The sequence below is a fragment of the Tupaia chinensis genome, unplaced genomic scaffold (genome assembly GCF_000334495.1).
Source record: "Tupaia chinensis unplaced genomic scaffold, TupChi_1.0 Scaffold000627_1, whole genome shotgun sequence".
Taxonomy (NCBI): Eukaryota; Metazoa; Chordata; class Mammalia; order Scandentia; family Tupaiidae; genus Tupaia; species Tupaia belangeri.
In genome coordinates this window covers 8,716,755-8,729,082 of record NW_006160147.1, presented here as the reverse complement: position 1 = coordinate 8,729,082, position 12,328 = coordinate 8,716,755, and the positions used below count along the sequence as shown (strand labels likewise).

The window sequence follows — 12,328 nt, the reverse complement described above, 5'->3', positions numbered from 1 at the left end:
CGACTATGTGGGAGTCCAGCGACATAGCCATTACGCTAACTGCTGGTTCCCAATGCCTTAATTATTCTGTTTTTATAATAAGTCAGAATATCTGGTAGGGTATATCCAATGATTTGGGCATCAATTTTATGCTACCTTCATTAAATAATTGAAGAATTCTCCCCCTTTCTCTCTTTTGAAAAAGCTTGGGAGGGCTGATAAGGTGGCATGGTGGCTAAAGACGCTGGACTCCCACATGGCTGACCACGATTTGAGTCCCAGACATAACGGCTTGCTTTCTCACTTTCCCTCTCTCTCACTCTGTCCTTCTCTGATCAAATTAAAATAAATTAATTAATAAAGTTAAATAAAAATAATTATTTAAAAAAATAAGCCTGGGAAAGATTCAAATTATTTGAAACTTGGATATTTGGCAGTTCATCAGACTAGCATTTTCTTTATAAGCAGATATTTAACTATTGACTTAATTTGTGTTCGTGGCTACAGTACTAGTCAGTCTTTCTATTTCTTCATGAGTCAGCTTTGTTAGTTACATTTTCTAGAAATGTTTCCATTTTGCCAAAGTTTGCAGAAGTATAACCATAAAGTTGTCCATAATACCCTCTTACCATAATTTTTCATCTCTGTAATAACTACGTTATCTTTTTTTTCCATTCCAAATGTCATTTATGTTGCTCATTCTCTTTTCTTGATCAGTATTGTCACTGAGTATTTCATTAATTTCTGTTCTTATTTTTGTTCTTTCTTTCCTTCCTTTTTTTTTCTTCAGTTCTTTTCTAACTTTTTAAGTTGAATGCTTAGCTCATTGATTTCAGCCTTTCTTCTTTTCTAATATGAATATCTAGGGTTACGGCTTCCAGTTAAGTACCACTCTACTGCATCCTACAAGTTTAGATATTTAATATTTGTCATTTTGTTTATAAATATTTTCTAATTTCCAGTAAAGTTTCTTCTTTAACCTATGAGTTATTGAAAAGTACGACTGTTAAATTTTTTAGATGAATGGGAGTTTTTAGGTCATCTTGTTAACATCACTTTTCAACATAGTTGCGCTGGGATTAAACAAGGTAACCTAGGTAAAATAAGACCTTCAGATTCTTTGAAAATTAACCTATGGTCTAGTATCTGATCAATATTTATAAATATTCTGGTTTTTTTTAAAGAATTACTTTATTTAACTTTATTTATTCATTCGTTTATTTCATTTTTTTAAATTTGACCAGAGAGGGACAGAGCAAGAAAGAAGAAAGAGAGGGAAATTGAGAGAACAAGCCTCCAGGTCCAGGACTTGAACCGTGGTCGGCCATGTGGGAGTCCAGCGTCACCCACCACACCACCTGCCGGCCCCAATATTCTGTATTTTTTTAAAGAGAGGTTTTTTTTGTTTGTTTGTTTGTTTTCCTACAGGGCACGTGCACTCGCCAGAGAGACAGAGAGAGACAGAAAGACAGAAAATGAGAAATCACCCCCCAGAGGCGATGGCCATGCTACAATCTCTTCTTCTCTGTTCTTCTCTTGGAAATTTGGGCACACACGCATACATGCCCAGTGTGAGTTTTAAGCTGCCAGCTCCAGAACTCAAATCATGGTCAACTACATGGGAGCCCAGCGATATAGCCATTATGCCATCTGCTGGACCCTTCTGTATGTTTTTTTTTATTATTATTATTTAAATAATGTGGATTTCCTGGGCCAGAGGTGATGTGGTAGTTAAGGCACTGAACTCCTACATGGCTGACCATGGTTTGAGTTTGGGACCTGGCAGCTTGAAACTCACTCTAGGTGTGTGTGCCCAAAATCCTGAGAAGAGAATGGAGGAGGAGGAGGGACTGCAGCATGGCCATCCTTTCTGGGGGGTGATTTCTTACTTTCTCTCTTTCTCTCTCTCTATCTCTGGTGAGCACACATGTCCTATGGAAAAAAAATTAAAACAAAACAAAAATAATCTGTAGCTAACAAGAGGCATATACCAGAGGACAGGAGGACAAAAAGCCTAGCTTTTAGATGACAAAAAAGAATCTTCTAGAAGTTTCTCAGCTAAATCTGTGAAGTGATTCTCAATTCTGCTTTATATGAAAGTACTCTTCAAATATCCACTCTGAAGATTCCTCATTCTCTAATCCAGAACAAGACAATAGCAAAATGCTACTGGAATTCTTTTAACTGATACATAGTGATTGTACATATCTACAGGGTACAGTGTGGGTTTTTGTAATATATGAATATAATATGTAATGATCAAATTAAAGTAATTGGCATATCTATCATCTCAAACATTTGCTGCCATAATATTGATCTAACACAGCTATAGTAGCATAAATGAACTGACAATAAAATATTTCCCTTTTGATGAAATCATACACTTTCTTCTGAACTTGTACACGAAATCGCATAGATTCTCAACAAAAGGTAGCTGCTCATAAGATCATTTGATTAGGAATGACTTGAAAGAACACCATCTGAATTTAGTTTTACTCTATAAACGTTATAGTAAATGGCCTGAAAGATAACTTTCAGGGAACCAGCAGTTAGCGTAATGGCTATGTCGCTGGACTCCCACGTAGTCGACCGCAGTTCGCGTCCCAGACCTGGTAGCTTAAAACTCACGCCGGGCACGTGTGCATGCGTGCCCAAGATCCCGAGAGGAGAATGGAGGAGAAGGGATTGCGGCGTGACCATCCCCCCTAGGGGGTGATTTCTCGCTTTCTGTCTCTCTGTCTCTCTCTGTCTGTCTGGCGAGTGCACGTGCCCTATAGCGAAAAAACCTCTCCAAAAAAAATAAATAAATAACTTTCAATGCAGGATACTTAAGTTGGAAACCTTTATCTTAAATGTCATGTGGATCATTAGCAACTTTTCCTCATCTTTTCCAGGTCCCCAAGGCTAATACTCTTCAGATTCCTACATCAGGACTCTTTATTTACAAAAAGCACAGAAGAGAAAAGGGATAATGCAGTCTGACATACCTTCCTGGCAAGCAGCGTGGCCATTTGAGACACGGCCGCGTGGCCAAGGAGAAGCCACACCAGCCACTGCTTTCCCCATTCCATCCAGAAGCTCCATTCAAAGTCAGTTGGGTCCTAAATAAACCAAAACAGAAGAATATTAGAGGGAGTTTAGTACTTGTGTGAGTCAAATACAGACTCCACTTAGTAAAACCACCAACAAGAAGGACAATGTTAGTCCAAACTCTGTGAAACAGTATCTCTGCACTCCGAGTCGTTCCGCCATCTACCCTGTACTCTCTCCCCTAGCTTCTCTCGCTCTGTCCATCTCTGGTCAAATTAAAATAAATAAATAAATAAAGTTAAATAAAAATAATTCTAAAAAAAAAGTTCAGTTCATCTACCCAAGATTATATACATACTAAAAGTAACAAATTAAGACTATCTCCCTGCTTAGGCACCTAGATGCTTACACTAACAATAGAAGTTGAACACCAATAAAATTACTTAAGGTCAGTCTTAGTGTTAAATCTTGTTGTTGCTTATGACCAGTAGAGCAATTTGATAGAGAAACTAACTAATTTTATATACACTTACAATGAAAACGCCAGTAGAGCAAAGTGACAGAGAAATTAACTAATTTTATATACACTTACAATGAAAACGTAAATGGTATGCTTCCCTTCCCCTTAGGATGCTGTGTGTCCACACAGCACTCTGTCTACATCTATACTAGGCTCCATGTCTAAAGCAGCTCCCTCGCAAGGCCAGGCAGAAACCTCTGACAGGAGCAGACATGTAGATACCTGGAGACCAGCAACTAAACACTGTGACCTCATGAGCACCAGGGAAGATCATGGCGCCCATGTTGAGCTTGGAGTAAACACAGAGATTGGCCACCCTCCAATGGGCACGGTAGGCATGGTCAATAAGCTTCTCTACTTCCCCATGATGAAGTGAGGATGTGAAACCCAAAACTTTCTACCAAATTGTGTGGGTAGAGAAGGAATCCTGCAGTGACTGCTGACACTGAGCGCCTACTCGTCTCTGCAAGTGGAAGTTGGAGTCCTACTTATTTACATAGGAGGGAAACATGATTTGGGGGTTTTGCACCTGAGACTTGAGGGGCAATTTCATACCAGTTACACATATTACAAAGCTTTTGTTTTTTCCCCAAAGGTAAAATATCAGTGAAATTGATCTTGGTCCAATAACTACAAAGTCAGTCCAGTGCCACACACAAGATCAGTACTCAATAAAGGGCAGGACTCGAACAAGCTCGGGGTGAAGTGTTCCCATTGCTCACCCTTCTGCTGGACCTCACTGGACTCCATTCTCTGTCATCCACACTTTAATTCTGGAACTTTTATTATAGCATCTTTACTATAATTAACTTACGTGTTTCCTCTCTAGGCAGAAAATTGTGAGTTCTCTGAGAACAAGAAGTTTTATTTAATCTAAGAGGTATCACAGATGCTGACATTCCGTAGATTTGTGTGGTGGTGAATGGGGAGAGAGCAGAGAAATCAGGCGGTCTACATTCTCTGCACATTCCTGCCCCTGTTTAAACCTGGAGAAGTCACGTAGCCATCTGGACCTGAGTCTCCCAGCTCATAAAATAAACAGCTGACCTAGTACAATTTCTAAGATTCCTTTCAGAGGATGAAAAAGAAAGAAAGGGGGGAAAAAGCAAGCAGTTATTTTCCAGGCTCACGGAAAGAAATACTAAGAGCTTCTTTCCAACAGAGTCTATAAATATATTCAGGGTTGTAGCCCCAAATAAATAAGCCAGCACACCAGACAGTAAAAGTTTGATGAAAAAGTTGAATGATTAAACAATAGGTCAAATCGTTTTCAAGCACAGTCTACTGGGAAAGTGAAAGAAACGACACAAAAACTGAAGAACCTTGTATCTGCTCTCATAAACACCCGCCTTCGTAAACTCAGGTAGAGAACACAGCTCACAGAATATTGCGAGTGGATGATTTGTCCTGCACGTGATCTTCGCCAACGCTAGGCCTGCTCTCTGATGTACCAATTACTCCAGAGACATAGACAGAAATAGAGCCCTGGTATAAAGGACAATATATCTCATGATGTACCTGCAAGAAGCAAGTAAGTTAGAATATGAAAACTTCTTGGAATAGTGCCTGGCATTCATAAAGTAGTATGCATTTGTTACGCAAATATAAAAACAAACCAACAACAAACTCTATTTTACTCTGATAGCCCCAGAGACTCAAATCTAGGAGTTTCAAGCTGTACCATCTGAAAAAAAATACAGGCACCTGTTGAGTTGTTCACGATTTCAACCCTACTCAAAAGGAAAGAAGAAAGAATCTAGAGACTGTGGTTTGAAAAGAATCGAATCCACAGTAAACAAAGGGGAACGCCGGCATTCAGAAAATCTGCCACATCTAAAATGCCATGGGGTTTCACCTCCTCAAAAGAAAATACCTGCTCAGCATGGCAGACACGGCCAACTGGCTCAGTCGACACTATTCCCAAACCCTTCCAGCATGAGTTCCTATACCTAGGAGGTTAGAAGGTCGGAAACAACATAGTCCAGAATTTCTTTAGCTGGCACGTCTGCAAATGGCTTGGCTGCCGATGCGCAGACACGCGAGGCTTTGAAGATGAAGGAACAGAACGTGTGGGCCGTGCGACTCTCCAGCGGCAGCAGCCCTTTGGTTGTCCTCCAGCAGCAACTGGAGACTCCAGGGCCGGTCAGTGCAGAGCTGCCTCAACTCCCTGATTGGCAGGAAGGCAGCTTCTGCTAGTGCACCCCTGCACGGGGTTCTCAAGCCAGGAGCTGTGCACCTGCTGTAGTTTTGTGGGTTTTGTTTGTGTTTTTGTTTTTAGCTTTTGCTATAGGGTGCTTGTGCTCACTGGAGAGAGACAGAAAGAGAGAGAGGGAAAGTGAAAAATCACCCCCTGGGGGATGGCTATGCTGCAAATTCTTCTCTCTCACTCTGCTCTCAGGATTTGGGGCACACACACAAACCTGTCATGACTTCCAAGTCACCACGGATGGAACTCGAGCCATGGAGTCGGCCATGTGGGATCCAGCTGCCTCAACCTCCACATCACCTGCTGATCCCCACCTCCTCCGATGGCTATGATGAATGGCTCTGGGAATTGTCCCTGGATGCCCACCAAGTCTACACTGACTGCTCTTTCAATTACTCTGAAATGTCCTTAAATTCCTTCGATAATTCCCTTTCTCTTAAAATAACTGGCATGAACTCTGTTGTTTGCAACAGAGTCTTGATTAACAAACTATAGAAGAAATGTGTCTTCTCGCTAGAATCTATTGAGTTGCCGGGAAAATCATGACACAATTTTGCATAGAAAAAATATGTCATAACTTTTCTAATAACTCCATGGCTCTCTCTAGCTTTATATTAAAAGCACGATGAAAATAACTCACTTTGAATAACATTATTCTGAAATGACTGTATTCAATGGAGAAACATACCAGCAAGGTCAACCCAATAAGTGTTCCAGAACAGGTTAATAAAAGCAATGAGCGTTTGTGTTAGAAAACACTCACAAAGACATCTCCTACACAAAGACATCTCCTACACAAAGACAGCATCTCCTAGTGTCCTTCTTTTCTTTCTTTTTTTTTTTTTAAGAATTATTTAGGGACCAGCAGGTGGCATGGTGGTTAAGGACACTATACTTCCACATGGCTGACTGTGGTTCAAGTCCTGGACCTGGCAGCTTGCTTTCTCACTTTCTCTCTCTCTCATCAAATTAAAATAAATAAATAAAATTAAATTAAATAATTCTTTTTTAAAAAATGAATTATTTATGTATTGGGGCCTGCAGGTGGCGTAGTGGTTAAATATGCTGGATTCCCACATAGCCGACCATGGTTCGAGTCCCAGACCTGGTGGCTTGCTTTCTCACTTTCTCTCCTCTCTCTCTCTCTCTCTCTCTCTCTCTCTGTCCCTCTCTAGTCAAATTGAAACAAACAAAATGAATAAATAAAGTTAAATAAAATAATTTGTTTTTAAGAATTTATTTATTTAATTCCATTTGTCATTATTATTATTATTTTTTTAATTTGACCAGATAGAGACAGAGAAAAGGAAAGGGAAAGCAAGCTACCAGGTCCAGGTCTCAGACCACAGTCAGCCATGTAGGAATCCAGCATGTTTAACCACCACACCACCTGCTGGTCCTCTCCTACTGTATTTCAAAACCAAATAGAGGCCCAGTCACAGAGGCACAAGCAATAGGGTGCCACTGTGTGGGGCTGGGGCCACATGGGAGACCTGGGTTCAGTTCTTGGACCAACCTGAACAGGTTGGGCATCATAGCACACACCTGTAATCCTGGCTAACTGGGAAGCTAGGGCAGGAGATCACAGTGGCCAAGACCCTATCAAAAGTACCTGTCTATCTCTCTGTCTCTCTCCTCCTCCTCCTGCATATTCTTTCTCCCTCTGTCTGTCTCATTTTATATATATGACCTACCTTACCAACTACTCTGGCTTTTTTTCATCATACTTCTTTTCCCCTCAGAGAAAACAGCAGAGAGCTGAATATATTTTCTATTTTCCTTACCCTCATATCCACCGTACTGCAAAAACTTAGTACAAAGAAATACTTGACATTTTTGTGTGTCTATTTCCTGAATAGCATTATTTCCTTACTATTTACTTTGAGACCATATTTATATATATTTCTTAATTACACTGCATAAAAGTTATCTATGATCAGAGAAAGGCTTTATAAGGTTCTTGAAATCATAAATGTTTCCCTGCACGTTCAAAGGCACCTAGCTCACCTTAATGGCCTATAAATCTCCAGACAAAAAACACCAACAACGACTCGTTTTGTCAGAATCTGCACAGAAGAGGCGCTGCTCTCTGGATGAACTCGGGCTAATGATTCACTGAGCAATTATTGGAAGAGTTTTCTTCTTCTTTCAACAGCTGCTTTGCTATTTCTAAAATAATTTGAACTAAATCATTTCTCTGCTCACGATTTCCAGAGACTATACTCTCACGACTCACACTTTCTTAAAGATAAAATGCTTTCACTAATAATTTTTCTTCCTGTAAGTAACAAAGTCTCCGCTGAAACACCTCAATCATCCTGCAGAGGTGAAGGAGATGCTTACAAGGGGACCAGGAATGTTGTTACTAGCAGAACAGGCCCGCTCTACACCTGCCTCCTCTGTCTCCTTCCCAGTCTGTCCAGGGCCCCTCACCATCTAATTGGCAAATTGGTCCAGAGTATAATGGAGTTGGACGAAGAAAAGAACAAGCCTCTAAGGAGGACTTAACTGAATCATGAGGACCTAATTAATGTGGATAAATTCTGATAACCTTCAATTGCCAACCAGTCTCAGAAACATTATCTGGTAGGGAATCAGCTGTTAGCGTAATGTCTATGTCGCTGGACTTCCACGTAGTCGACCGCGGTTCACATCCCAGACCCGGTGGCTTAAAACTCACGCCGGGCGCTTGTGCATGCGGGCCCAGGATCCCGAGAGAATGGAGGAGAAGGGATTGCGGCGTGACCATCCCCCCTGAGGGGTGATTTCTCGCTTTCTGTCTCTATGTCTCTCTCTGTCTGTCTGGTGAGCCCACGCGCCCTATAGCAAAAACCTCTCCAAAAAAAAAAAGAGAAACAAACATTATCTGGTTAACAGCTCTTGAGCCAGCCCCCAGCACAGTGCTTAAGCCCTGGACACTGGGAGTGGCCAAGTCATGGCCCCAGTGGCTCGAAACACATGCTGGATACACATGTGTGTGTGCCCAAAATCCAGATGGGATGGAGAAATGAAGGATTGTGATGTGACCATCCACCCAGGGGCTGGAGGGCAGGTGCTTTCTCTCTCTCTGGCAAGAGCACATGCCCTCTGACAATTAAAAAATAAAAAGTAAAGTCTTGGGACCAGCAGATGTATAATGGTTACATTGCTGGACTCCCATATAGTCAACCGCAGTTCAAGTCCCAGACCCAGTGGCTTAAAACTCACATCAGGCACATGTTTGTGAGTGATCAAAATGTTTGTGAGAGAATGGAGGAGAAGGGATTATGGTGTGGCCATCCCCTCAGGGGGTGATTTCTCACTTTCTGTCTGTCTTTCAGGTGAGTGCATGTGCCCTATAACAAAAATCTCTCTAAAAAAAAATAATAAATAAAAAGTAGAGTCTTTTAAAAGATGACTCTCTATGTACCTATTTCACTTTGAATTACACAAGACTATGCATGTACTTACTTGGTCTGACATGGATACATTTTTGTCTCCTGTTTTATCTATTCCATATTTCTCCTTTCCTGAAACTAACAAAGAAGGAATGGAATGTCTAAAAGGAAATATTACATTCCAGTATAAAGTCAAAGGCACAAAAACGACATTATTCTCTACCTCTCAAACTGGAAAAACTTTTATTCCCTACAAGTTACATGGAGGAAAGAGTTGTAAACAATGAAGAAGACTGGTTAGTAAGTTAGGGATCAGGACCAAAAATATCAGTGAAGAGGATGACGACAGAGTAAATGACACCCCAGCTACAAACTATGCCACTAAATCACACAGCCCACTAGGGTCACTTCTCCAGAATGCCAACACAGTCGCAAAGAGAAAAAGAAAAGACCCTTCTTGGGGCCACAGCCCTTAAATGACCCTCACACTCGGGGATTTTCGTTCTGCTTAGGAAGTCCCCCTACACTCAGGAATACTAGCTGAAACATACTCTCTGCAGTGGACGACTCAACCAAAATGGAACTTTAAATAGAGTCCCAGAATGTCAAAGATCCCAGGGCAGAAACCAATTAAGAAAGAAAGTGTGGGACCAGCAGGTGGCATGGTGGTTAAGGTGCTGGATCTCACATAGCTCACTCCTTGGATCAAGTCCCAGACCCACTGACTTGAGAAACATGCTGGGTTTGGGGCCAGCAGTTAGCATAATGGCTATGTTGTTGGACTCCCATGTAGTCGACCGCAGTTCGCGTCCCGGACCCAGTGGCTTAAAACTCATGCCGGGCGCGTGTGCATGTGTGCCCAAGATCCCGAGAGGAGAATGGAGGAGAGGGGATTGTGGCCATTCCCCCTGGGGGGGTGATTTCTCGCTTCTGTCTCTCTGTCTCTCTCTGTCTGTCTGGTGAGTGTATGTACCCTATAACAAAAAAAAAAAAAAACCTTCAATGAATAAATAAATAATTTTAAAAAAAACCAAAAAAAAAAAAAAAAAAGGAAAAACATGCTGGGTTTGTGTGCATCCTAAATTTCAAGAGGAGAATGTCGAAGGAACTGCTGTGTGACCGTCCTCCCTGGGAGGTGCTTTCTCACTTTCTCTCTCTCTCTCTTTCTCTCCAGTAAGCAGACACACCCTATAGCAAACATATAAAAAGGAGGAAAGAAAGTATGATAAAAGAGAAAAAAGAAGACTAATAATTTTTGCCATCTGTCCAGTGTGATGAAACTCTTTATAACCCCAGAGGCCACCTTTCCCCTTGAATTTTACACACTGGATGAAAGACCAAGGAAGTAGGTGATCGGAGTTATATGGACGGACTTTCCCCACAGCTTTCCAATCTGTTTTAAGCCACCCTTGCCTCCCCTTCCTCAGCATCCCTGAGTGCACTCAGCCATCACTGGCAGCTGAGACAACGGGAGGCTGGGAACCAAACCGAGACAAACGAGAGCAGTCAAGACTCAGCATCGCTCTGTGCACATCACCCCTAACGTTACATCCAGTCCACCCCTTCAATTATCTCTCTTCGAACGCTTATGTATGTGTTGATATAATTATTTATCTTTCACGATGTCTGAATTGTCCTTTGAAACACTGCAAAACAGACTTCTGGTTGTAAACAAGCTATAACACATTTCTCTCTATCCTTCCCACTACGGATAGCTAAAAACCTCGTTTATAATAGGAAGAGGCAGGGACCAGCAGATGGCATGGCTGCTAAGGTGCTGGACTCCATGGCCAACCATGGTTCGAGTCTCATACCTGGCAGCTTGCTTTCTCACTTTCCTTCTCTCTCTCTCTCACTCTCTCTGTCCGTCTCTCGTCAAATTTAAATAAATAAATAGATGAATAAACAAATAAATAAAGTTAAATAAAATAATTTTTTAAAAAATAATAATAGTAGGAAGAGACCTTCAAAAGCTCATGGAAAACAAGTACTATGAAAAAACTATGCATACAATTTCAGTTTTAGCACCAAGATGAATGTGCACTTTTACCTCCATTTTTCTCATATCTAAAACAATTATCAGAAGATTTCGAAAGATGGAAAGAAGGTGGCAAACTAGCTAGGGACCCTGGGACCTGAAGAATATTGATAAACAAAACAAATAAATAATTAAAAGAACTTACTGAATGGGCTCAATAGCAAGAGTACACGCATAAGAACCACTGACCTTAAAGATAGGTCAATAGACATTACACAATCTGAACAGCAGAGAAAAACTGGGGTGAAAAACTAACAGGATCTGAGAGACCTGTGGTACGTTAACAAAAGGTCTAACATACACATCTGGAAAGGAGGAAAAATGTAGGGCTGCAAAAATACTCAAAGAAATAACGGCCAAAAAATGCCCAAATTTGGCAAATGTATAAACCTAGGGATTCAAGGAGCTGAATGAACCCTAACCAAATTAAATATGCTAATTTACAAACAGAGACGGACAGAATGGATTGTAAGAAATGACCAACTCTACACTGTCTACAAGAACACACTTCAAATATACTAATACGGGTAGGGCAAGAGTGAAAGGACGGGAAAGGATATGCCCTACGAACATTCATCATAAGGAAGCAGGGCTGGCGTATTAATAACAAAGCAGACTTCAGCAAAAGAAAATTGCCAGGGTCAAAGAGGGTCACTACACATGGGACTAGCAGTTAGCGTAATGGCTATGTCACTGAACTCCCATGTAGTCGACCGCGGTTCGAGTCCCGGACCCGGTGACTTAAACTCACGCTGGGCACATGTGCATGCATGCCCAAGATCCCAAGAGGAGAATGGAGGAGAAGGGATTGTGGTGTGGCCATCCCCCCTGGGGGGGGGTGATTTCTCGCTTTCTATCTCTCTGTCTCTCTCTGTCTTTCTGGCAAGCGCATGCACCCTATAGCAAAAACCTCTCAAAAAAAAAAAAAAAGAGGGTCACTATACTGATAAAAGGGTCAGTCGTCTCACCAAAGTAATACAATAAGTCTAAATGTGTGTTATATGTATGTTATATATATTTATATAACATAAATGTGTTATATGTATGTTATATATATTTATATATTAAGCCACAATGTTTATATGTGAGAACAATTTATATGTGTGTGTGTGTGTGTGTGTGTGTATGTGTGTGTGTATGTGTGTGTATGTGTGTGTGTGTGTGTGTATGTGTGTGTG

General features: G+C 41.2%; 1 protein-coding gene across 2 annotated transcripts in view; it reads right to left on the bottom strand.

The window, feature by feature from the left end:
• The window catches only part of HHAT (hedgehog acyltransferase), a 204,951-nt gene that overhangs the window by 164,129 nt on the left and 28,494 nt on the right, over positions 1-12,328 (bottom strand). For both annotated transcript variants that reach the window (XM_006159340.3, XM_006159339.2), the window contains one exon: positions 2,967-3,080. In XM_006159340.3, coding sequence (XP_006159402.1) covers positions 2,967-3,080 — 114 coding nt within the window. The remainder of the gene's footprint in view (positions 1-2,966; positions 3,081-12,328) is intronic.